The sequence below is a fragment of the Chelonia mydas genome, chromosome 4 (genome assembly GCF_015237465.2).
Source record: "Chelonia mydas isolate rCheMyd1 chromosome 4, rCheMyd1.pri.v2, whole genome shotgun sequence".
Classification (NCBI taxonomy): domain Eukaryota; kingdom Metazoa; phylum Chordata; order Testudines; family Cheloniidae; genus Chelonia; species Chelonia mydas.
Window position 1 is genome coordinate 111,971,066 of NC_057852.1, and position 27,298 is coordinate 111,998,363.

At 40.1% G+C, this 27,298-nt stretch overlaps 1 protein-coding gene across 6 annotated transcripts in view; it reads right to left on the reverse strand.

The window, feature by feature from the left end:
* The window catches only part of CC2D2A (coiled-coil and C2 domain containing 2A), a 139,412-nt gene that overhangs the window by 61,517 nt on the left and 50,597 nt on the right, over positions 1 to 27,298 (reverse strand). For 4 of the 6 annotated variants that reach the window (XM_037898033.2, XM_043544630.1, XM_043544634.1 and 1 more), the window contains 8 exons: positions 24,478 to 24,618; positions 23,516 to 23,672; positions 19,573 to 19,811; positions 16,419 to 16,596; positions 14,806 to 14,962; positions 13,362 to 13,509; positions 10,877 to 11,015; positions 7,516 to 7,719 (listed from right to left, as the gene is read on the reverse strand). In XM_037898033.2, the coding sequence (XP_037753961.1) occupies positions 7,516 to 7,719; positions 10,877 to 11,015; positions 13,362 to 13,509; positions 14,806 to 14,962; positions 16,419 to 16,596; positions 19,573 to 19,811; positions 23,516 to 23,672; positions 24,478 to 24,618 (1,363 nt within the window). Of the gene's footprint in view, positions 1 to 7,515; positions 7,720 to 10,876; positions 11,016 to 13,361; positions 13,510 to 14,805; positions 14,963 to 16,418; positions 16,597 to 19,572; positions 19,812 to 22,869; positions 22,903 to 23,515; positions 23,673 to 24,477; positions 24,619 to 27,298 lie in introns of all 6 variants that reach the window. The other 2 variants (XM_043544631.1, XM_043544632.1) reach the window with 1 other exon arrangement.

Here is a 27,298-nt window from a genome sequence, read left to right on the forward strand (position 1 = left end):
TGTGAGTGCGCCACATTAGATGAATCTGCGTTCCTGCACCTGCAATTGAAGAATTTCAGTAGCAGTGCCTGGTTGGTTGGCACATGCACTGTCCTGGTCTCAGGCCTCCTCTGGTGGTTACACAGCGCTGTGTGACCAAACCCCCCTCAGTTCCTTCTCTATCGCAGAGTCCCTAGCAGGAAACTCTGAAGTAGAGGGGACGAAGGAGGGTAGTGGCACGCCCACAAGGACAACCATCTTGAATAACCTCAGTTACTGCACAGAGTAATCTTCTCTTCTTCGAGGATGGTCACTGTGAGTATTCCACTTTAGGTGACTGTAGAGCAGTCCCCCTCATCGGGAGGAAGGGGTTTCGGAATTGTATTTGTGGCACATGATAAAACCTTCAGTCCAAGCAGAGCATCTGATGTCGAGTCCTGCTGTATTGCATGGTGCTCTGAGAACATGTGGGCTGACGCCCAGGTTGCAGCTTTGCAGATGTCCATGATGGGTACATTGTTGAGAAAGGCTGTTAATGTAGAAATCGATCTGGTAGAGTGTGCGCGGGTCCACAGTGATGGTTGTAGTTATTGTTGATGGTAGCAAAGGTCAATGAACCCAGAGATCCATTTCAAGTGCCTTTGCTTGGATATGGTGGCTCCTTTAGAACTTTCTGTGATAGAAATAACTTTAGTGACTTTCTGAAGGGTTTAGTCCTTTCAATGTAAAATCCTAGTGCCCTTCTGACGTCCAGCGTGTGAACATCGTTTCTCGTCTGTTCCCATGAGGTTTTGGGAAGAACGATGGGAGATGTATGGGCTGGTTATCAGCATGGAAGCATATGGGCTGGTTCAAGTGGAACGAGGAAGCTATTTTAGGTATAATAGAATAACTTTTGTGTATGTGGGAGTGCCATGAGAGCCTCAAGTTCTCCTACTCGTCATGTGGATGTGATAGCAATGAGAAAGGCCACCTTCATCGACAGATGGAGAAGTGAACACATCATCAAGCATTCAAACGGGGGCCTAGTAAGGCATCGTAGCACTAAATTAAGGTCCCATGGTGGAGTAGGGGCTTATATTTCAGGATAAAGGATACAAATACCTATGAGAAATCATTTAGTGGGAGGGTGGGCAAGACTGAGAACATATCAACTTTGTGATAGAAAGCTGTGATTGACGTGAAGTGTACTTTAATCACGCTCATTGGCAGATCCAATTTCTTAAATTCTAGTGTATAATCTAATACCATTGGTAAAGGAGAGGTAGTTCCCATTGTTTGTCTACTGTGGCACCATATGTGGAATCTCTTCGATTTGTGCAGGTAAGTATATCATTTAGTAGACCTTCTGCAGTTTAATAGTATGGTCCTTACCTCCTCTGAACAGCTCATTTCATTGCCCTGAAACCATGGGGTAGCCATGCCTTTAGGTGGAGTATTTCCAGGTGCAGATGGTATAACTAGCCTGCATCCTGAGACAGGAGATGTGGAAGAAGAGGAAGAGGGCATGGTGGGCATACCGCCATCTTCAACAGGTAAGGGAACCATGTTTATCTGGGCCACATGAGTCTGGATTTCTCAGTCCATATCTTGTGTATGACCCTAGATAGAGAGGGGTTGGGGAAAAGGCATACAGTAAAAGGTGCATCACATTTGAGGAGAAAAGCATTGCCTAGAGATTGGGGTCTGCTCTTGAGCAGAACTGTGGGCACTTGGTGCTCTGGGTTGTCATGAAGAGGTCTACAGTCAGGAAACCCCAATGTTTGAACATCCTCTGTAGTACCTTAGTGTTTATTTCCTACTCATGGTCCTGAGAGAATTTTCTGTTCAATGCATCCGCAGTGGTGTTTTGGAATCCTGGTAGGTAGGAGGCTGAGATATTGATGTTGTGGTTGATGCATCAGTTCCATAATCACATCACGTCTGTGCACAGAGATCAAGCAAAGTTGTCCATCAACACTTTTATGGTCTTGTTTCCTGATCATGGGCAAAAAGTTTGAGCATGCGTTGCACACTGCTCGTCGTTCTAGTAGGTTTATGTGCATTGTTGATTCTGAAGGGGACCACCTGCTCTAGACTGTGTGGTTTGCAAGTGCACTGCCCCCCCAACCTAGCAGAGAAGTATCATCGCTGGAGAAGTCTAGGAGAAGGGAACTTTTGCACAAAGGTTGTGTGGTTGAGTCCACCACAGTAGAGTTTTTTTTTTTACTTTGACTGGCATCCTAAGGCACTTGTTTATACTGTGTCTGTGTGGAATATATACAATCCTGAGTGAACCTTGAATGCTGCGCATGTGTAGCCTGGAATGCTTCATGACAAATGTTGTTGCTGACATATACTCTAACAGTTGGAGGCAGGTCGTGGCGGATGTCGGCGGGCTGGTTTGTGTTGTAGAGATGAGATTGACTAGTCTGACAAATCTGTGTGGTGGGAAAGAGGCTGTGGCCTCCAGTGAATTGAGGTAAGCCCCGATGAATTCTAGTCTCTATACAGGTGTGAGTGTTGATTTTTGCTCGTTTATCTATGGGCCCACCTGTGTAGAGAGAGCTATTGCCTTTTGGGTAGCTCCTATGGCCTCTTCTTGGGTGGAGGTTTTGAGAAAGCAATCATCCAGATAAGGGAATACTATGACTCCTTTTCTGCAGAGGTGAGCCACCACTACCATAAGAATTTTTGAGAACATCTGTGGAGCCCTAGACAGGCAGAAAGGGAGTACTTTATATTGTAATGATTTTATCCCAGAACAAACTGGAGAAACTTCCTGGGTGAACGGTGCATCGTAACGTGAAATTATGCATCCTTGAGGTCGAGCACCAAGAACCAGTCCCTTTGTTCTAGTGCTGGGATTATCGTTGCGAGCGTGACCATCCTGGATCATTGAGTCTTGGTGAATTTGTTGAGTTTCCTTAGGTCAAAAATGGACCTCCATCCTCCATTTTTTTCTGGATTAAGAAATAATGGGAGCAGAAGCCCTTCCCTCTGTGTTGTGTTGGTACTGGCTTCTACGACACCCAGCTGCAGGAGATGGTTTACTTCCTGTTGTAGTAGGTGCACAAGAGAAGGGTCCTTGAAGAGGGACAGAGAGGGAGAGTGGGTGGGGAGGGTAGAGATAAATTGGATTGAATAGCCAGTCTCGATGATTTCTAGTATCCATTTCTCTGACGTGATGGCCTGTCGTGTTGGGTGGAATAGAGTCAGGTAGTCTCCAAAAGGATGGGAAGTTGCAGATGGTTCCAGCATTTGAAAATGCGGGAGGCATCTTCGGTCCTCGACCAAGCCCTTAAAGCTGCTGTTGAGAGGGGGGTTGCTGAGATGTTGATGACTGAGAAGTAGTGGTTTCCGTTTTGTCGGCCTCTATGTTTTTGTGGGTCATATTGCCTCTGTGGTTGTGTGTACAGCGCAGAACTTGTTCTTTGTGCCAAGCAGTATTTCCCCTGTTCTTTCTTTGTGTAGGCATATAGATGCCTAAGGACTGAAGAGTCACCCTGGAGTCTTTTAGTGTGTGGAGCAACTCATCTGTCTTAGCTGGGAACAACTTTGGTCCCTTGAATGGGAGATCCTCTGTAGTGGACTGTACCTCTTTGGGGAACCCAGAGAGGTGGAGCCAGGAAGCTCACCACTTGACTATGGCCATGGCGATGGACTGTGCCGCTGTGTCTGCTGAATCCAGTGAGGCTTGTAAGGCTGTTCGACAGGGTGAATTTGATTTAAATCACTAGTCAGAAAGACTCGATTTAATCATGGATTTCTACATAAAAGTGCATTCTTGTTGGTTGTTATAACCTTAATACATATTCTTCACAACTCAGAGATAGATGTAGGTTTCATTTTTAGAAGATAAACAGTATACATTTTAAAAGTGATTTATTTTGAAAACTTTTCAGATTAGTTTTACAGCTATATCAGAAAATGAATGATTGTTTGGTTATTTCATTTACCAAAGGCAACTGAAGCAGATAGTTCCCCTCCCAATGACTTCATAAAGATCTCCAATTCAACAGGTTAATCATTAATATTTGGAGGATTTTCTTGCCATGCGGTATTAGGAGGAGATCATCACCGGACAGACATTTAAATTATGTTATTTAACTAAAACAACAACGTTACATGTTCTGGATTTTTTCCTTCAACAACAAACGTATAATATTTTAACAAAACAAGCATATGAATTTTTGAATGTAGTTAAACATAGATTTTTAAAATCAGGTTTGTTTTTGTTAAAATTGTTAACTAAAATAGTTAAAATAAATTAAAAAAAAAATTAAATTGACTAGGTCAGCCAGGTCAACACGAGAAACTTAAAATATTGGCTTCTGCAGCTAACTCAGTCGTTATTTTTCACCTCTATATATTATTTATTTATTTGTTTATTTTAAAACATTTTTGCTTCTAACAAGCATGTTATCTCTGCAGACACAAATCCACAGTTTGAGAACTGCAAAACTAAGCATCTTCTAGACTGAGCACTGAGTCCCATTGGGTAGATTAGAAAGATTAACTTAAATAATCTACTATACAGAAGCCCCTGGAACCCCATAAGATTGGGGATCCCTAATTCATGAACTATTGGAACTCATTTACAAAATATTGTCTCATACTATAGAATTAGAATTTATAATCCCTATTCCATGATGAGATATCTTTGAGCTATAATGTATATTAATTAAAACTATCTTTAGATAGGTTTTTTCCTCAAAAAGCATCAAAAAATCCGATTTAAATTAAAAAAATCCGTTTTTAAAATTTTTTTTAAAAAATCATTGATTTTTATCCACCCTGCTGTTCGAGCTAGAAGATGGCCCTCCAAGACGACTGCTTTAAATTGCTTTTTTTTGTCCGCAGGGAGATAATCAATAAATTCAGACATCTATGAATAATTGGAGTGGTTGTATTTGGCCATTAGTACCTCATAATTGGTGATCCTTAACTGTAGGGTCGCTGCTGAGTAGGCCTTACGCCCAAAGAGGTCTAATCGTTTCCAGTCCCTATCATATGGAGTGGATCTGGAGTGATGTTCTCTGTCCCATTCATTCAAGGCATCTAACCACCAGAACATTTGGTGTGGGGGGGCTAAAACAAAAATTTCATTGCCTTGGGAGGAATGTAATATTTTTTGTCTGCTCTTTTACAAGTGGATGGAATTGTAGCTGGTTTCTAGCAGATGGTTTTGGGTGGGTCCATGAGTGCCTCATGTATTGGGAGAGCAATCTTGGATGAAGTTGAGGTTTGTATAATGTCCAACGACTTGTGTCAAGATTCTGCACTTCTTCCAGTGGTATTTCTAGTGAGTCTGCAATCCTCTTAAACACCTTTTGGAACGGTTTCTAATCATCACCCATCATGGATGGTGGGAGCACAATGGTTTCGTCCCGAGAAAAGGAGGAAAAATTGGTAGCTGGGGTGACCTCCTCATCAGAAGTCCCTTCCAGTCTTTTGGATGGCTCGTTTGGGAGTTCAGAGGATCTGAGTATTGAGGGCAACGGGAAATGTCTTGACCTCTCCCTGTGGGTACTGGGAAGCTTAGAATAGTGGTATATGCGTATACTTTGTCAACTTGGATGTGCTCCCACCACAGATAGACAATTTGTAAATATGTGAAGACCAAAAGAAAGGCAAAAGGAAAGGATCACGTGCTGACAGTATCTTCCCCACAAGGAAGTGAAGGAATTTGTGATGTGAAGCGAAGTAGAAATATGCGTCATGTAAACTGAGATCACCTCACAATCTTTAATGTATTTATCTTCCCAGGACCCATGTTAGATAGGGCAGTGCTGTTATCCCCATCATATAGATGAGGGAACTGAAGCACAGACACTCTAAAGGCTGAGGCTTTTCTTTTATTACCCTTATCAATGGGAATGCTGGTATTTGCACAACCTTTGGATCTGAATCTATCTGCAGAGCCAAGTGATTTATTTAGCATGTGCATAGTCCTCTAGCCAAGCAATGACATCTTCAGTGGTGTGATGCAGTTCTTCTAGGCCACCTAGTCAGCAGGCATTCATCAACCATGTGCGTCATCGTCTATGTTGCACCGCAGTTGCACAAAGGGCTGTCACAAAGGCACCTGCGATACTGGTTGGCTGTACATAGACCTTCCCGGTCCAGAACCTGTTCAACAGGGACCATTGGCCATGGGGCAGGTCAAAACCAGGCGGGAAAATTGTGGCGTCAGCAACAAGGGACTGGAGCCAAGTGATGTACCTGGGCATCTACCATTATAGCACATGCTGATAGCACTGCGGAGTCGGAACCAATATCTGGAACAGCTACTTTCAGTCCATCAAGGACATGAGCCCTTCTTTAGAGATTTACCCAGTGCTGTGGCCTTAATTTTTGACGTAGATTCTGAGGGGGTTTTCAGAACCAAGCATGAGGGAACTGAAAGGGACCCAAAGCAGTGCTTGACCCTGCTAACAGGAGCTGTATTTCACACCTGTATCCAGAAGGAGAGATGACAGATTTGAAGAGGTGCTCCTACTAGGACTGGCTGCAGATCATGAGACTGTCCTTCCCCCAACCAAGCCAGACACCTTGTATGCCAGTCTGAAGTGGGGAATACAGAAGGACAAGAAGCACACCTCTTAAATCCTGGCTTCTACCTCTTTAGATCCACCATAGGATCTGTAAGCCAGTACCGAGGTATGGGAACAAATAAAAGAAATAACTTTTATAAATAAAATAAAGCTAAATTTTCTAATGCTAATGTTAACTAATTAAGAAATCTAACTAAGGCGCAGTGTCTTTGAAGAGGTTGGGTCCAGGCTGGATCAGCCTGGAGAGGTTCCTGGTCCACCTGCTAACACATTTGGAAGGAACTGAGGTGGCTGGAGTGCAACAAACCCTTTTATAGCCTCATCCTTAGAATGTTCAGTAAAAGTAAAAGGAGGGGCAGGGGAGCGCTCTAACAGGCACTGCTACGAAACATTCCACTGTCAGCTACACCACCAGTGCATCCCATGAGTGGGAAGGTCACCTGAAGAACCTTAAACAACATCAGAGACCCAAGATCATGGAAGAAGGATGGTTTAAAAAAAAATGAAAAACACTATTGGCTTGATTGTTCCCCCCAATATTTGCTTCAATTCAGTAGCATTGTTTTCTTTAGACACTCTGAAAAGTTGGACAAAAGTTAATAAAGTCGTTGCCTCAATTAACTTTTGCACCTCTCTTGACTTTTCATGTTTGGAATTCTCCTTTAAAAGAGGATTCCAAATAGACTGGTGGATAGGGGAGATTGTTGAAGTGCAGTTCCACTTAAATCGTCTTCCTCCAGACTCTGTTCCAGCAGCTATTTTTTTGGAAGGAGACAATCAAATTCTAGATTTAGGTAACATGATGTATATTTAAAGTGAAATACTTTTTTGACTTATATTCTATGTAACCCTTTTGGAGTCAATGCAGTTGAAGTCAGGGTAGAATTTGGCCCTCAAAGTAATGAAGAACTGACTTTATCAAGCCAAATATTACTGAAGATAAAACTGATAAACATTTTATTAAAGACCATAATTTAAATAATTTCAGACAACTTCCTACCTCAAAAAGTTTTTCAGCTATTTCTCTTTCATGTAAAGGGACTTGCTTATAATTACGGAACTCTGCCACCTCTCTGTGTCTGAGTTGTAGGAGTCGGAATCTTTTTGATCTGTTAAGTTCCTCATCTGAAACAAAATTAAACTCTTGCTGCAATTGCTCCAGTCTGAAGAAACCAGGAACACAGGCATCTCCACTAGTGGCAATCTAAATAACAAAGGTAAATATTAAAAGTTCAATTCAGAGTGAAAAATGTCCATAAAATATTTTTTCAATGGGTTGACTAATTCTATTAGATATATTGCCAAGAGCCTCACTGTAATCAAAACCAGCCTGAATATGCCAAAATATAACATATTTTAAAATAAGGTTTTTAATAATTCTTAGTTTTTAGTAAGAATATAGTGGAATTTAATTCATTCACAATTTAAATGTAATATAAAATATTGTAATAACTGTTAGAGTGACAACTGAAGCTATACATATTTCAACATATAAAGGAAAACTATGGTACGGTATAATAATTTAGGCCCCAATCTTGCAAAGACAGTCATACGTAGGGCCCTACCAAATTCACAGCCATGAAAAACCCATCATGGATCATAAAACCTGGTCTCCCTCCGTGAAATCTGGTCTTTTGTGTGCTTTTACCTTATACTGTATAGATTTCATGGGGGAGACCAGTGGTTCTCAAATTGAGGGTCCTGACCCAACAGGGAGTTGCGGAGGGGGTGGCAGGGGTCACAACGTTATTTTAGGGGGGTTGCAGTATTGCCATCCTTACTTCTGCTGCCTTCAGAGCTAGGTGGCCAGAGAGCGGTGGCTGTGATCAGGCACCCAGCTCTGAAGGCAGTGCCCTGCCAGCCCATGCCACCCTTACTTCTGCGCTAGGCAGCCAGATAGTGGCAGCTGATGACCGAGGGCCCAGCTCTGCAGGCAGCAGTGCAGAAGTAAGGGTGGCAATACCATACCATGCCATCCTTACATCTGCACTGCTGCTGACGGCGGCTCTGCCTCCAGAGCTGGGCTCCCGGCCTGCAGACAGCTGCCCAGCTCTGAAGGAAGTGCAGCTGCCAGCAGCAGTGCAGAAGTAAGGGTAGCAGTACCGCAACCTCCCCTACAATAACCTGGCAACCTCCCCACAACTCCTTTTTGGGTCAGGACCCCCATAATTACAACACTGAAATCAATATCCAAAAAGATCCCAACAACTCCTTTTTGGGTCAGGACCCCTACAATTACAACACTAAAGTCAATATTCAAAAAGATCCCAAGTCCTACAACTCACTAAAATTACTCACATGGATAAAGTTATGCACATATATATGTCTTTGCAGGACTGAAGCTTGAGATAGCTAAGAGCAGTTTGTGAATGCTTCATTCCCATTAATGAGCTGTTACTCACTTGAGCAGTGTCATCTCCTCCAGTGGGACTACTTGTGTAAACAACTGCTCCCCGGGGAGAAGGGGTTCGCAATTTGGTCCGACATACATACTTATTTAATTTAAAAATATGGTCGGATTCCCTTTTCCATTTACACCAGTTTCACACAAGTGTAACTCCACTGAAATCAATGGGTTATATCAATGCAAAACTAGCTTAACATTTCAAAATCAAGTGCCCAATATTAAATTAATGTTTGTATTATTTATTAAAAACACCATGTTTCATTTTCTCCATTCCTGTGAATGGTTCTGTTTTATCTTTCAATCAGAGCTGCTAGTCCAATGATACTTCCAGCAAGAAGGCCAGACTGGTCATATAGTGAGACACAGAAAATGCAGCTCAGCATCTGAATGCATTTCAAAATTGTGATGAGGTAGATTCTTTTTTTTTTTTTCTAAATAATTAATGTTACTGTTAAATTAACTCCATCAAAATTTTTAAAAAGGTAACTTGTGTCAACTTTAAACACCTAATTTTCAAAGTCACACAACTGTATGTACATTATTGTGCCTGATTTTTGAAAATCAGTGTCTTAAAATCATCTCAAATTACATCATCAGATTTTCAAGATTTTGATTTACTGTTTGATGATTTAAAGATAAATCTCTTGAACCAAACTAATGATCTGTTCTGGGAAAACAACCTGCCTGGAAAATCTTACTGAATAAAGGAAAATTAATTTTCATGCACAGGGAAACTCAACTAACTCAGAATCTCCATAAAGCAGACAGTGTGTAAACCCTGTACCATAACTTGATGGTGTTGATGAGCCCTCCTACGAAGATGGGGTGTAAAAACTAACCACACATTCACTTTAAAATTTTGATTGTTCCCTCATCTCTTCATTCAGATTATATAGAACCAGCCAGACTGGCTTGAACGCTACACATTTTATGCTTACCCTCCTTTCTGGCAGTGACCAGGGGCTCTAGATATACATTTATGCTTCCTAATGTGATGGTATCTCGAATCTGTAACATTTGACTCGTTTACAAACAAACAAAAAATCAATTGGGAGATTATTTTCTAAACGAAAGAGAAAGGTGAAGCGTACCGTCGACTGTTACTACTCATAGCTAAACAATCCAAAAACAAAGACCAAGAGGGGAAACTAAAACAGATCTAAAAAGAGCCAAAAAAGTGTACTTTCACCCTGGTTTCAATTATGAACCTGATGAGCTCATACCTCTAAACAAACACAATAGTATGTTGTTATGATCACTTAGAGACCAATTCTATTTTTTTAAGTGAATGGCAAAATTCCTATTGACTTCAATGGGAGTAAGATAGGGCTCTCAGTGAGTAACAGTAGGGAGAAATTAGTATTGGGGAAGTTAAATTTAGGTTTTGTAATGACCCAACCACTCCCAGTCTCTTGCAAACTGGATACCGTCAGATTAGGCCTGAATAGAGACTGGGAGTGGTTGGGTCATTATAAATCCTAAATTTAACTTCCCCAGTACTAATTTCTCCCTACTGTTACTCACACCTTCTTGTCAACTGTCTGTAATGGGCCACTCTCTCACCACTTCAAAAGTTATTTTTCCTCCCTTGGTATCCTGCTGTTAATTGATTTATCTCATTAGACTGACCTCACACTTGGTAAAGCAACCCCCCCATCCTTTCATGTATTTATACCTGCTCCTGTATTTTCACTCCATGCATCCGATGAAGTGGGTTCTAGCCCACGAAAACTTATGCCCAAATAAATTTGTTAGTCTCTAAGGTGCCACAAGGACTTCTCGTTTTTGCTGATACAGACTAACACGGCTACCACTCTGAAACCAATTACATGTAGAATTCAACTGTTACTTTTTGTGTTTAAAGCAGGATTATTTTCTTCACATCCTTTAAGAGTCATAACATTTTTTGCAAATCCCAGATTTCAACAAAATGGTTTCATTAAAGCCTTCTTACCATTATCAGCTGCATCAGATCTGCATTTTTTGGGTCATTTGGATCCAGCTTTGTTTCTGCTGCCCACTTGGCTAGTTTCTTCATGTCAGTTAAGCCTGATGTGCCAATAGACGCAATGGCATCAATATTTTTTAAAGCACTGAAATGATAGTTGATACCAAAGGATTCAGATTTTAAAAACAGATGTATTTTTTTGGTCAGTGCAATATAATAAAGAATGATTTTTTGAAAAAAATATTTGGACTGCAAATTCCACCACTTGGAAGTAGGAAATTTGATCATAGACTCGCAATAAGAAAGCAAGCAAGCTTTTGGCATTTTTCTCTTCATGATTTGCGGTGTTTTTTGCTACAAATATTTATGACCTATAAAAGGACAGACAATGTTTTCTTTTGTGAAAAGGACAGTACAATTAATTACCATGACAATACCATGAAGGTTTTTTGTTATGGAATTAATCAAGCTTTTGAATTTTCAGAATGGTGGTTTATGAAAGTGTTTGGAATTAAATATATTTTATCTTTTGGAACGATAGATCCTCTGTGCAACAAAAGACAAACAGAGATAACTTCCATTAGCACTAAAGAAAGTTATATGTATGTATGTATGTTCAGGTGGTTCCTCTATAAAACAGCAGCAAGAAGCTGCAATGAGAGAGAAGCTGCAATAAAGGGAGGTTGTGAGAGTTGTTGGGACTCCCAGAGGCAGGAGGCTTGGCAGTAAGCTGAGGAAGAGAAACCCCTGAGGACAGAGCGCAAGACTAGCAAGGTAAGCATTATGTTTTTGTTTTCGGTTTTGGTTTATGTACTGGGAAAATGGAAAAGGAATAAAAGCCTGGCCAGAAGGACCTAGAGACCAAACCCTGACCAGAAGGCCTGTGAGACTGCTTGTTTGGTGGCAACACAATGGGACAGCCCTGAGGAGGGGCGAAATTGTTAGCAGGGTACAGCAGACAAACCCCTGGCCACAAGGGGGTGCATAGGAGGCTACTGACCCTACTACACTCAGCATCAATGGGAAAAACAGACTCCGATATCCTTTAAGCATCCACTTCAGACAAAAATATCCACAGCATTCCAGGCTATACAATTCTAGAAGACCACAAGATATTCTGGCTCCAATTCAAGCTAATATTTTCAGGAGCAAAAGTATGACAGCCCAAATTTAAGGGAACTCCTCCCCCACACCACAATTGGCCCTCTTTTTGAAAGTCTCCGCATAGGTCAAGCACTGACTGGATATATAGCCAAAAATATCCTCTCACTCCTAGATGTGAACTCTCCAGATCAGGTTTCAAGCACATGAGGGAAGGGAGGAGTATGGGAAGCTTGCACTGCTAGTTCCATGGTACTGGTAGGCATGGACCTTACCTGTTCTATGGGCAAACAAAGGACTTCAGCCAATGCAGCACTGTTCATGAGCATTGCATTCATTCATATTTTAAAAAACTCTGCTGCACAATTGTACAGAAGTAACAGAGATCATATAAATGAGCTGCTGCTCCATGCTGCTAATGATCTTTCAACCTCCCACCATACAGTAAGTATGAGCTAATCAATCTAGAATAACTTTCTTTCTTGCAGTTTGGGTCAAAGAGAGAACTGGATGGATTACCATTGGGAAGAACTATTTCCCAAGTTAAGAAGACAGGGAAAACTCACAGCATGCTCACCTCATACCAGTCACCTAATATAACTTCCAAGAGCTGATGGTAGAGTCAGAGGGCCACGTTTATCCATGGTGTAATGCCATTCAGTTCATTGGAATTACACAGAAGTGACCAAAGTTGCCACCACTGGGAAGGGGCAATCCACTATGCCTAGTTTGCAACCTCAGGATAGGGGAGATTTTCTTATACAGACCAGGTATTACTTTCTGTAGCTTACCAGGCTTCCAGGGCTCACATGGACCAGTAGTTGGGAAGTAAATTTAGTATGAACTGAGGCCAGGTTTATTTTTAACCAATTAAATAAGAGCAACAGTGACAATACACCTGTGCTACCCTCTTTATCACTCCTGTAGTTTAGTTTCTCTCAACCCATGGTAAGAATGACATTTAAAGTAGACACACTGTATGCATAATATATTTTGTATAAGCCTTGCTTGCGGGTTGTATTTCTTGGGGATGATTACCAATAATGTTCTCTTCACACTCTAACACAAAAAACAAGAAGAAAAAACTGCACTGACCCTAGTTTGCTATCTGGGCATTATAATAATGAAGGCATCAGCTGCCACTTCTTTCAGCATTTTATGCTGTCTAGCAACCAAACGTTAAAAGATTAAAATGTTAATTAAAATATTTACCTAAAATAATATCTCTATATCCTTTGCATTGGGATAAACTACATAAGAGAAAAAAGTTTCTGTATTTTAAAAAGCCATATGACAGTTATTGCTTGATTATTAAAAGTCACCTCTTTTCTAAATACTTTTAAATACCATAATATATTAAATTTTTCAACACATCACTGCAGCATATTACCTTGGAATCCCTGTTTTCTGCTGGGAAACTAGAGGAATTAAGGGTACTCCATTTTCTCCAACTGCCCAGGAAACACTATTGGACACTTTGCCAGAGGTCATTAAAGTAATCTTATTACTACCATCAGCTTCAAATGAAAATGGCACACCTATATCCAGGAGAAAAACAAAAAACATATACAATGATCTTTCCTGTAAGTTTCAAAATTGCAGTATCCTATTGTGATTTATGAAACACTAATTCAGTATCTGTGAAAAGAATGTGATTAACACCAACTAGCACCAACACCTACTCTTGGAAGAATTTGTTTTTCTAACTGCACACTGAACCACTACTAGAAGGCTCTCACTTTTCCAAAAGGTGGTTTTATTCCTGAATGGTAATCAAGACATATGGTTGAAAAGTCAGCCCTTAGGGAACCATGATGTACAGCCATATGCATATCCAGCATGCTCAGTGGCCTTCAACCCACTCACTCTCTTCTGCTCAGCACCCACATCTTTCACCTTGCCTTCCACCACTGACTTCACTCCTGTGTAGGCTGCTTCTGCTCTCTTGCCCTACCCTAGTCTCTATTGCAAAATACTGAAATGTATGAGTCACTCACTTCATAATACGACTCTCAATATTATTTTTATTTTTACCTTAATTGCCCCTTTTTCTACTCCTCTCTTTAGTTTATCTTCATGTGGTAGATTTATCTAATTTAAGATTGGAAACTTCTTGGGATAAAGTAATTTGTTAATCTCTAAAGAATCTGTAAAACACCGTGCAATGTTATAGTACTATATAAAAGTTTATTACTAAAATAAAAAATAATAAAATGGTGGAGTCTGGAGTGCAGGGACTTTGGGACCCAACTGAGAAAGAAGTTATTGGGATTTAATGTTGTTGGAAGTCAAGAAAAGGGATAAAGCATTTTTAAAGTGTGCAAGCAAACCAGTTAGGAAGAGTAAAAACTAGTACACAAGAATATATTTTACAGGGCCAGGTTCTCAGCTGCTGTAAATCAATGCTGTCAGTGGAGCAATGCTGATTTTATACTAGCTCATACTGTCCCACTATGTATATTTCTTATAGTCAAAACTTTAGAGATGATTCTATTTTTAAATAGTGAAAAGTAACAATTAGAACGCCTTTTAAAATCATATAATTTTTTATTACATAAAAACTAAAAGTATTTCACAAAGTAGGACAAAGAAAAATCCCATCACAAATTTAGCTAATAATATGACCTGGGACCGTTTTATATAACTCAGTCTCAGAGGTTCTAAATGCTCGTGATTGAATTATACTTTATGCCTGAGACTAGCAGAACATTCTTAACATACGGAAATACATTTTATTTACTTGGGTAAAACTATGTCAAAGTAATATGTTGGGCTCAATCTAAGAGTAAAACATTCTAATCCAAGCACCACTGAGAGTAAGCAAGAATCCATACCACTCCCAACTCCTTCGTGGTCCAACATCACTCGCTGGTTGCTGCTAAACTCTATTTCTTCTGTACGAGCATTATCAGTGTGAACTGTAGTCTCAGGGACAGGTATAAACATTTCTGCTAACAAGTTAGTGCTGCTGAGTCCCATTGTTTCATATATCTGAAATAAGCAATGACATAAGTAGTGAAATGCTACACTCAATTCTGGGTGCCTCATTACTACAAGATAAGAGTAAGTTGGAGGGTGTTCAGAAAAAAGCAGTTAACATGATTAAGATGTGGAGGAATATTAGATTGATAAGTAACTATTTAAAGATTTACATATGTACAGTGTTTAAAGCAATGACTAAGTAGTGGACAAGATAATTTTCTAAGGGAATACCCAGGAGGAATCCTTGCTGACTCATAAAAATCCCTTTTGTCAACTTTGGCTGCTGAGTGTCCCCTCTACATCTCATGTGCCTGATGGCATTTAGGGCAACATCTAGCCTTTAATGAAAATCCCTTACTACCTTCCTACACAATATGCAACTACTGACCCATCTGGTGGTGGCAGAGACACCCCACACCAGGGAAGCTACTGGAGGGACTATGTCTCATAAGATACAACCCTTTACTGAGCTACCAGCAAACGAGAGCATGTACACTATATCAGCCCTTAGATCAGTGCAGCCTATTTTCCTCAGTGTGCCTGGCCAGCTCCACAGGTCCATGTGCCATGGCCCTGTCTCCCCTCCTGGTCCTCTTCGGGGTGGTTTGCAGTAAAAGAGGTACTAGGAGGGTCAGTTTCAGCATTACACTGAGAGGAGGGATTGCAGCTACACTTTGTCCCTGTGCAAGAGGGTGGGTGGCACAAGTGGGCATGGAAGAAAGGAGGCTAGTGTGTACCTTTAACTGTACCATGAAAAGACAGCCTGGATGATAAATGTTGCATTAGGCACCCCTTAGACATAGCATTTTAACAATGTGTTATTTTAAAAGTGTGCTATTGTCTGCTTCATTACATTATTAAATTATCCTTTTCTGAGTGAATGAAGCAGTTTTCAGAATTCACAGAGTGCACCCTTCCCTTTAACTCAAGTTAACAACTTGATCAAGAGACTAAATGTTTTCAAATGGTCCAGTAGTTTTATTCTGTGGACACGAGTTTTCCGAGTAGAACAGACGACCATCATATTCGTTTTACCTGTGCCGTAAACCACAGCTTCTCTAACAGTAAGAAAGGTGCTTCACTTACCGATGGAACCATATAATTTGATCATTTATTGATTTCCCTTTTGAAACCCGGAATAGAGCCAGAACCTATTAATTTAAGTGTATTTTTTTAAAGATGTTTTAATTTCTTCTCTGAATCTCAGTCCACACTATCCAGACCAAGAGATAAGGGACAAATCTTGGCCCTCTTCCCTCCCAACACATGCCCAGGCTAAAAATGCGATTTGCCAAGTTAGATCTTTGTCACTTAGAGCTGAGGTAGGGGAACAATTCAGGCCCTGGAGGGCCTACGCTTCACAACCTTCTAGCTGTTATTAAAAAGTAGAGCGTAAAAGCAAGTAATTAAAATGGTCTTTTTAATATTTGTTACATAGTGCAGTCCTTGCAAAAGAATTATGTACCTGAAGTTTCAAACTCTCTGGCCAATTGAATATTTTCAAATTGAAAATTTGTCCAAAGTGAACTCTGAAGTCTGAGCTTATTTGCCGGGTGACGGTCCTCGACACTTCTTTAGTGTTGAAAAGGACTTTTAAAAATACTGAACGTTTCTTTACATCTTCTCGTCTTAAAACTTCTGCCCTGTGAACATAAATTGTAGCAAGAGAGATTTTGTGCAAAATATCTTTGCTCTTTGGGGTATTTTATATGAGTCTGATTACTGAAAAGAAAGGAAGAGAAAAACCAAAAATATGCCAATTAATCACTGTATAGAAAAATCACTACACAGGAAAATGACTTGGGAATTCCAATTACTTTGGTTTCTCATGCATACAAAAAGATTTTAAAATAAAATGTTTCCTCTTACTGTTATATGAAGAAGCCTCAAGTGGCGATAAAATCTGACCTGTTCATCTAGTGAAAATTCTTTCCCCCACAAATTATAAACGACATCAAAAGCAGTCAGGATCTAAAATATGCTGGCAGTGTGAAAGATGAACAGCAACAGGAATGGTTTATGCTAAAGCTATTTTCTGCATAACCTTGATATGGAACAGTTTAAGAAACTGAAACCCCTTAAATAATCTGTGTTAAACTTTGAAATACTGACAATGTGTAAATTTCTTCTCTCTCTATCTACTGCTTGTCCCATGGTGTCTGAGCACCTTCCACATAACATTGATAGTGACAGTGAAGTTTCTAGTGGATTTCATGGAGTCTTTGACATTTCTCCCTTTTCAAGTATAAAAAGTCTGCTTGTTTTTTTTTCCTTAAGATTTAAATAATTTTTAAAGGTTGGTTTCCTTCAGTGTAATTTTTTGTTATTTGTTGACTGGAGGTTTTTGGGGAGAAGGGAGTGTCAATGTTGTGCGTGTCATTCTTATGGTGGAAAGGCCTTTTCAAAGCTGCCTGGGAGCCTATGGAAGGACTTGGGCTCAGGTGTGATGTACTCATGGTGGCCTAAACCACGGAGAAGCAAGCAGCCTTAGTTTAACATCTATCAACTGTAAAAATGGCTGTTATATACATAACTGATGTGGGGGAAAACAAAAAACATTCACATTTGGTGAAATTCTTCAACCTCCTCCATGGTTGCAGAAGTCCCAAAATTGCAGACTAACCACTGTAGCTCCACTACAAGAGTGAAGCTGGGAAGAGGCGAGCATAGGGGTGGTGGGTGTTGAGGGCAGGCAGGGGAGTAAGAGTTTTGCCTGCAAGTATCTACTGGCCACAAAATTCAACTGGGAGACTACAGAAGCTAATATAGTCCTTGGTCTGTAGTAATGCCTACATTCCAGTTGCACAGCTGCCCATACTGTGTCTTTGGTTTGGCTGTCTGTTACCATCAACATCCCCAAAACCCCGACAAAACCTCAGTATTGGGCTGTAATAGGAACAGGAAACAACAGAGGGAGGAGCTGGAGACAACCAGAGGGTCAACAATCTGTGAAGACTGTGTGTCTACACACTTTACATGGGATTGGCTAGGTTGGCATCTGCTACATTCCATGAGTTACAGATGCAGAGGTGCCTTGCCCTTTAACTTTGGGTTGTGAAAATGATTCTGTCACTAAGTATCTCACCCACAGCCCTGAGATAATAGGACTTTGCATATGGGTTGAGTGGGGTGTGTGTGAAATTTTTCACATGTGCAGCGAGGCCACAGATATTACAACAGCTCATAGTTGTACAGGTGATCGTGGCCCACTGTCCCTCCCTAAAGGATTCATGGCCAGTGGATCTGTGCAGTTTGCTGATCCACTGGACCAGGGGTAGGCAAACTATGGCCCACAGGCCACATCTGGCCCTTCAGACGTTTTAATCCGGCCCTTGGGCTCCTGCCGGGGAGCGGAGTCTGGGGCTTGCCCCGCTCCACGTGTGCCATGGCTCTGCCTGCCTCCCGGAAGCAGCAGCATGTCCCTCCTCCGTCTCCTATGTATGGGGCAGCCAGGGGGCTATGCATGCTGCTCCCACCCCAAGCGCCACCCCCGCAGCTCCCATTTACTGGCAACAGTGGCCATTGGGAGCTGCAGGGGTGGCGCCTGTGGACAGGGCAGAGTGCAGAGCCACCTAGCTGCGCCTCCACGTAGGAGCCAGACAGGAGACCTGCCACTGCTTCCGGGAGCTGCTTGAGCTAAGCGCAGCCCGGAGCCTGTACCCCAGACCCCCTCCAGCACCCCAACCCCCTGCCCCAGCCCTGATCCCCCTCCCACCCTCCGAACTTCTCGGTCGCACCATCCTGGACCCCAGAGCCCACACTGCCAGCCGGAGCCCTCACTCCCCCACCTGCACCCCAACCCCCTGCTCCAGCCCGGAGCCCATTCCCGCACCCTGAACTCCTCATTTCTGGCCCCAACCCAGGGTCTGCACCCCAATCCCCAATTCTGTGAGCATTTGTGGCCCGCCATACAATTTCCATGCCCACCCCTGCACTGGACCCACCACATTTCCCTGGCACTCCCTAAGCGCATCTGCAGATACTCGTCCTCATTCCCACAGGGAGCTGTCACAGAGCTGGACTCCATGATACATAAAGAGCCACCAAAATTCAGTGAATGCCTCTCGACTTTGCACCTGTTCTTTCTAGTGACAGTGGTACTGCAATTCTTCCACTGCATGTAGGGTCCTCCTTGGCCACGGAGGAACCTGCAGGACTTTATACAAATATATGCAGGATCTTAAATGTGACCTACAAAGGAACTTAATGAAGTTATAACAACTTTAGAAAGAAGATGCTGAACATTCCAATAGCTAGGCTAAGCAGGGTGTTCAGAATGTATTTCTAAAGTTTAATTAATTTAAATTAAATACAAATAATATTCAAACTAAAAATATAACAGAAGATTGATAATGACAAAATAATAAGTACTTGCAGTGTTGCAGCTGTGTTAGTCCTAAGATATGAGAGAGACACGGTAGATGAGGTAACGTACTTCTGTTGGTGGAAGAGAGAAGCTTTCAAGCTTCAAAGACCTGAGAAAGAGCTCTGTGAACCATGAAAATTTGTCCCTTCCACCAAAAGAAGTTGGTCCAAAAAAATATATTACCTCAGCTACCTAAAATTATAAATGACAAACTAATTTGTAGAGAACCATAAATGTCTCAGAGCAATCTTACCTGGGGCACAGATCATTAGGAGTTATACTTCCAGTCAGGCTCAACTCAGGAATTAAAACAGGTTCTCCAGGTTTTCTCCTGATGTTGATGGCTTTTTCTCTAACTTGTTGCTCTACCTCCAGCCTATCAGCCAGCTTAGGAGGGATGGGTTTTACTGGTTCCTCACCATACTCTGACTCCTCTGCTTCTTCTTCCTCTTGATCTTGACTTTGTTTTATTTTCTTTTTCTTCTTGGTCTTCTGCATATAGAAAATACCGAGTTTTCCTCCAAAGTGTTCTACTTGCAATTGTTTTGACCAAAACAGACACTATGTTTAGTTATTTCTGCTTGTTCTACTTTCCTTACACACTGCAAATGGTTAGTTGGAAATTACTTTTTATTATTCTTAAAGGATTACATAAAGTTCTCCCATTCTTTGGTCCGACTTCATTTATTCTGTGGCTAGTAGTTCTCTGCATTCATATAGCTAAACAACAGGCTTAACTTGACTATCTCAAAGAATACACTTACAAATTCTGAATTTGCCCGAGTAATCATTGTGAGGCTTTAGATTTTCTCTTTACCCTGCGCCACCAAGTTTGTCCTCTGTTAGGGTTGACAGCCATTCCCAGGATCAAACTTGACTCTTTAACTAACATAGGTAAAGACTGACATAATTACTACTGCAATTCTTCCGGTCCCCAGTGATCCAAAGTACAAGAAACAAAACCCAGATCTCCCACAGATCAGCTGTATTTTCATAGCACAGACCCACAGAAATTCTCCCTTTGACTTCCACATCTAGTCAAACTAGTTGTGCAACTGTTATTTCTAACACTCTTGTTTGCTTTTCTTTTGCCTTACTCTGTTCTATATTTATCATCTTTCTTCCTTTTAATCTACAGCTTCCCTTTTCTCATTTTATTATGCCCACCAAGTTATCTAGAAACTCTTTAGACTATAATCTAAGATATCAAAACTCCAATAATGACAGTAAACTATCAGGATATTTGAGGCTAAAACAAAACAAAAAACAAAGCACCACAACCCACACAAACCAAAAAAGTGCTCTCCTGGCATGGAGTGAAGGTCTATATACTCACACCTAATTTAAAAAAATAAAATAAAAAAAGACCTGAGGTGGTTGAGGATCACAGATCCTTTTATAATCTCAGCTTCAAACATGTAAGGCCTTGTCTGGTCTGTAGCCTATAGAGCGGGTTGTGGTGCTTATATTTATATAGAAACACCCAATCTATTTTGTAAAAACAAGTTTGACGATAGTTAAGTGAGGCTTGGTAAAATATGAGTAATGTAAGGTGAGACAATTTAGAGGCAAGTTGAAGATAAATCAGGACACAATCCCTGGTTATGCTGTAAACATGTTTTGGTCCTAACTGGTTTTTACATGTGTTTTAGATAAAATGTTAACGTTCTGGAAAATGTTATCTATACTGATAGTTACTGGTATGGTATTTACACAGATGTTAACTAAAATGACAATGTTAAATAGCTAATGCGAAAGTAAAAATATTTAATTATTATTAAAAAGGTGGACTTAATGTTCATTAATTAAGGGGTATTATTATAATTGATTATAAAAACGGTAGCACACTAATTTTAGATTAGGCACGCCCATCCACCATCAAGGTACCATTAGAGAAAGGACTATAACCGTTCTCCTCATTAGGGATTGATCACCCATAAATGCAGTACTTCATCTAAGAATGAGAGTATAGACAGAGTGTATGGTTATACTGTAATGCCTGTTTGCTGAAATATTTTATATTAAATAAAGTTTTTAATTTTATCACTTTGTGCCATTCACAGTCCTCCGCTACATTAAATTTGCTGTAAATACTCTGGAGGCTTAAATAATTCAGTTTGGTTTTATACCTTATTTTTAAGTTACTAATTGGGAACTCACAAATCAAAGCTACCTTTTTAAGCTCTCTCTTATGGTACCTCACAAATCAAATAGGAACAGTTTTTCTCCCCTTCTTCATCCGTTCAAAAAGTCACTGCAAAGAACATCCCGGCTTCTGGCTCCAACCAATCATCCCCCTTTCTGAATCCTTCAACTGGTGCCCCTTCTCCACTGCATCAAACACTAACTATTTGCCTTCACTTTTAAGGTTCTTTCTGGGTTAGCCTCACCCTACCTATTATCTCCTATATGTTATTGAGATGCCAACCCCTACCTCTGCTCTATCATCTTTCATTGCCCATACACAAATTTCCCCTCAACACCTTCATGCTTCCTCCAATTACAATCTTTATGTATAGGAGGAGCTCTCACAAAAATCAGCATAGCCACTACTGTATCTTCCTTTAAATCTTTCCTTTACAACTCAACTCTGCTATGAGATCTACAAGACACACTCAACGAAGACTAGGCAGCTCCTGTGTTGGATTACATTGATCGTAATTGTCTTACTGGTATCCTGCATTCCCCCCCCCCCAATCTATTCATTATTTCCACCTGTTGTCTCTCATAATATATTTAGATTGTAAGCTCTTTGGGGCAAGATTTGTCTTTACATTATGTGTCTGTACAATGATTAGAACAAGGGGGCCCTTATTACTAATAATGATATCTAGGTACTATCATATCACAAATAAACAAACAACAACAGAAGGTCCCCAAACCCAGGACAGTTGGCGCCAAGAGCGTTGCTGAGGGGGCTGTAGCCCATAAGCGGGAATATTTAGAGGCCACCTTGTAGAAGTGCTATTAAGACAAAAGCTAAAAGCATTCATCCATCTTTCTCCCTCCACCTTTCTATGGTAATAACCATGACATACTAAAATTGGTACTTCTCAGTTAGATTATTTTATTAATCCTGGGGAGAATGAGTGGCCCTGGAAGAAACAAAGTGATAGCGGTAACAAAAATCATTTGTTATTAATGAAAATACATTAGACAGCTTAATCACTGCACGCCAATCTTAACTGACAAGGCCCCTATTAGTTGACACATGGGTTTTTCCTGAACAGAAATGATAACTAGTGCCTGAACAAAAATGACAGCTAGTGCATAAGACCACTAAAAGAAGCTGCATGGACAAAAGTACAATTGAAATCTTACACTACTCTGACACCTCCTCCTCAGAGTTCCTAGTGCTTCCCAAAGGAAGTGTGGAGGGAGCAGGGCCATGACCTTTTCCATTCTGGGACCAGAGCTGCCGAGGCTTGCAAAGAGCACACATTGCACTCTTTAAAAGGATGATATTGTGGCTGAACTGCCAGGAAGCTCTGGAAAGTACTGTGGCTACTCGAGACAATCATCTCTGGCAATCGCAGTTGGTTCTGTGTACCTTGGAATCCCCTCCTCTTGCACACAGCTGTATCTTCAAAGAACAACGGAGCCCTTAATTTGTATTCTAAGACAAATATTAATAAAGCGCTGAAGAAGTGAAAAACGAGTACATTAGTTCATTGCATTTTCTAGTTTTAAATAGTCATTTGATGTAACTGGACATTTAGTATTGACTGCCAGTTCACCAGAAACATCTTGTTGCTTCACTGCTAACTCTGAGAAATATATTCATTTTAACTCCTGCAGTGACAAAGAAAATCATTCCCAATCACAAGGACATGAATTTAACATGCATACAGCAAAACTGTTTAATCTAATATAATGAAACCATTTAAGTGCTGAAATGTAAGCAAAGAAGTTTGAAAACCAACATCAGACAAAACAATCACCACTACAGAATAAACTTCTTAGAGAAAGTTTAACTTGTTCTACTCCACTACAGCTATTGCACTTAAATACCACTTATTTAACATAAGTTAATTTACTAACAATCCTAAACATAAATAATTTACCCAAATGAACTCCATTACACTTAACAATTTGTGACGGCTATACTGATCTTTAAGCTATTTCTACCATAAGAGATAGCTTAAAAATACACTTGGCAATAATTCAATTTTATATGCTGTGTTGTTTACACAAACCTTTGCCTTTTTCCAAGATTTCCACTCTTGTAGCTCAGTTTTATATTCTTCCATTTTCTTTTCATACTCTTCCATGCATTCTTCTAATAGTTCATTTATTTCAGCCTGAATTTCTGCTTCATAGATTTTTTTATCTGATCTCTGGTCAACCTCTTCCCTTCAAAACAATTAATTATAATTTACGAATATATTGTACACTACTGTTGGCTCCTTTCATTATAACAAAAATGTATTCTGTTGATAAATGCATTCACATTTAACCTATGCTTTCATGTACAGGTAAGTTTTCAAGCAATTTTCAGCATACAGGATAAAGCAGTATTACAAGGTTATCTTTTTCATAGTTTCTGAAGCTCTAAACACAAAGCAGGCTTTGGCATCCTAATAACCTTCTTATTACAAAATAACAAACCCTGTAGGGTCCTGGGCCATGCTAAGGGCTCCTAGGTGCTACAATAATACTAATAAATAATGAATAATAGTAATAATAATAAATGAAGGACATAAAATTATTTAAGACAACTTTTAATGGTCAGCAGTAATTAGCAATTATTTTTCCTTTGTCTTACACATTATAATGAATTTGTAATGCTAGTTACATGAGTGCATAAAATGTGAGAGATATTCTAAGGAGAACAATTTATATCTAGTATTTAATTATAAGACTTCAAAATGGTGTGAGGGATGAGGTTAGTTTTAAGATTTGTGATAGATAGATTAACAGCAGAATGTAACTATCTATAATGAACTAAACAATTCTGACTTTGGACATTAGCCTCTAGTAATTTCTCTCAGGTATTGTAATTACTTCTTGTTTAAAAAAAATAGTAGCAAGTTCTGGTATCACCTAAAAGCTTATCATTGTGCCTTTTTCACGTTACTTGTGAACTCTCAAATATAGCAATATGCAATAAAATCCCACTGCTGGCACGTGAAGTAACAAAAACGTTATCAAAACATACTTTCTCAAATAGAGTTTCATGGGTGTGTTAGTAAACTTCTGAAAGTCACGCAGGGATTTCATTTCTTTCCAAACTTTTATAATAGTCTTCAGCAACGTTCGGTCTTTTTCTTGTTCAGCATCACGAAGTCTTCTGGTTTGCCTATAAATGTATATACGTACAAACTTAAACTTGCATAACTAGATGGAACAATACAGCGAGAACTTATAATACTGAAAAAACACATGGTGTGGTTTTCAATCTAACTGATGACTTCCCTACAATCCAAGATAGTATAACAAACTCAAACTTGAAGATGACAGGATGTGGCTTTCTTTAAAGCTCTGTATTCCATTCTGCTGAATTCTAGACAATGTGACTTTAATTACAGTTAATTATCTTGCACTCTTCATCTCTTATACAAAGGCTTATTAAAGCCATACATTATTAAAAACATTTTAAAGTCAATGCGTGTAAACAGCAACCCAGGAGAATTATACTTCTGCTATGAAGTAATGTAAATCAAGTCATGGCCCTGAAGGATTCGAAACACTAACAAAATTAACAACTTCTTTTGACTTGGAAGGGATATTTGACTTTTGGAACCACTTCTGTCTTCCATTGCATTATTTAAAGGATATGTGAATTGGTATTGCCTTTCCTTAAGCACTTACTTATACAGTATGTACTTCTTGATGACCAGACTAAACATTTCCTATGTAAATGACTATTTAGGATGAACATAATCTTTTATCAACACTGTCCTGGCTGCAACAACTGTCTTTTTTAAAAAATGATATAACCTAAAAGATATTATTCTACAACAGGGATCTGCAACCTTTGGCACGGGGCCCGTCAGGAAAATCTGCTGGTGGGCCAGCATGGTTTGTTTACCTGCAGCATCCGCAGGTTTGGCCGACTGCAGCTCCTACTGGCCGTGGTTCGCCGTTCCAGGCCAATGGGGGCTACGGGAAGCGGCGTGGGCTGAGGGATGTACTGGTCGCCACTTTCCGCAGCCCCCATTGGCCTGGAACGGCGAACCACGGCCAGTGGGAGCTGCAACTCGCTGAACCTGCAGACACTGCAGGTAAACAAACCATCCTGGCCCACCAGCAGATTTTCCTGATGGGCCACATGCCAAAGGTTGCTGATCCCTGTTCTATAATATGGTACTTAAAAACCCTCTAAGTTAAGACCTGGATATTCAGTAGCTTATATTCACTACTTGTACTAACTTTGCTTCTGCTTTTAAATATTTTTTAAAGAAATTAAATACAGACCTTTGAGACAGTGCACTCCACAACCTGTATTGGCAAGTATGATTCAATGTCTTACACAAGAGGCCCATCAATTTACTAATATGGCAAATGAGATCACTGGGACTGGAAGTGCTGACTATCGAGGCTTGCGACACTCCAGTGATACTCCTCTCAGTTTGCCAGAAGTCCATGGCATGTTTCCAGTCAAGAACCAAAAATGTATCTTCCTTTCCAGTTTATTTTTATTACAGTGTTGTTTGTTTTGTATTTGTTTTGCTCCATCTCTTGGATCTCTGTGTGCTAGTTTCCTATGTTACATATATTGTGTTTAATGCATGTGTTACTATGCTCAAGTGGAAACATCCACATTGCTATTTTTGGCCACACAGCTTGAGCCCTGAGAGCTTGAGTCAGTTGACCCAGAATCCAAGACTCGCTGCCACAGGTTTTTTTGCTGTGTAGATGTACCCTAAGTTTCATTTCAATAATATCTTTAATAAAATGTTTGTTATAAAGATGATTCTTTAAAAATATGTTTAATTTTAATATAATCAGAGCCTTTGCATTATTTTCTTGACACGGGCATATGTAAAAGCTAAATATGATTCAACACTTAAAAGTAGAGTGGCCCTGCGGCATAATGTAAACACCTCCTATTGCAGCAAAACACTACACTTTATAGCCCTATGATCTCATATGGTCTGCAGTAACAGCAACGTATGAGAAACTAACCAAAGCATACTCAATGAGACCACTGACATCAACCAAAATGGAAAAGTTCTCAGAGTTTAACTGAGAGCATTTCAGCAATCAATTAGCTTCCTAGGGCCAGAAAGGCACAATACACTTTTCAAATCTAAAAGAAAGTCCTCTTTTCTATCCAGCAGTGAAGGATACCACCGATCACTTACTGATATAATGAAACAACATGCTTCCAAGTAAAAACAAGCATCCAAGGGACAAACTGGAGTTCATGAAACAGTTAATTTATCCAATTTCTGTGGTTATCAAGGACCAGTATTTGCAATGACTCTGTCATGTAAAGTAATGCATAGAGACTGAAAAGACTCATTTAAAAAAAATGCCTTCATGCACATTTGTTTTTGCACAGAAGACACAAATACAAATTGGATTCCACAGCCAATGGCATTTTCTTTTTCTGTAATGTATTTGTTCATAGTTGTCATAAACATACAGCTAAGGGTAGCATAAAATCCCTCCTTTACCTGTAAGGGATTAAGAAGCTCAAATAACCTGGCTGGCACCTAACCAAAAGGACCAATAAGGGAAGAAGATCCTTTCAAATCTGTGGGGGGAGGTTTTGTTTTGTGCTCTCTTAGTTTTTCCTACCCTGGTCCCTCTCTGTCCAAGAGAGAGGAACAATCTCCTAAAACCCTACCTGAAATAAGCATCCAAGATTACAAAAATTATAAGTAATAGCAAGGAAATGCGTTTGCTTATCTTTTGTTTTAACTTGTGAATTTTCCCTATGCTAAGAGGGAGGTTTATTCCTGTGTTTTCTGTAACTTTGAAGTTTTGCCTAGAGGGGAATCCTCTGTGTTTTAAATCTTATTACCCTGTAA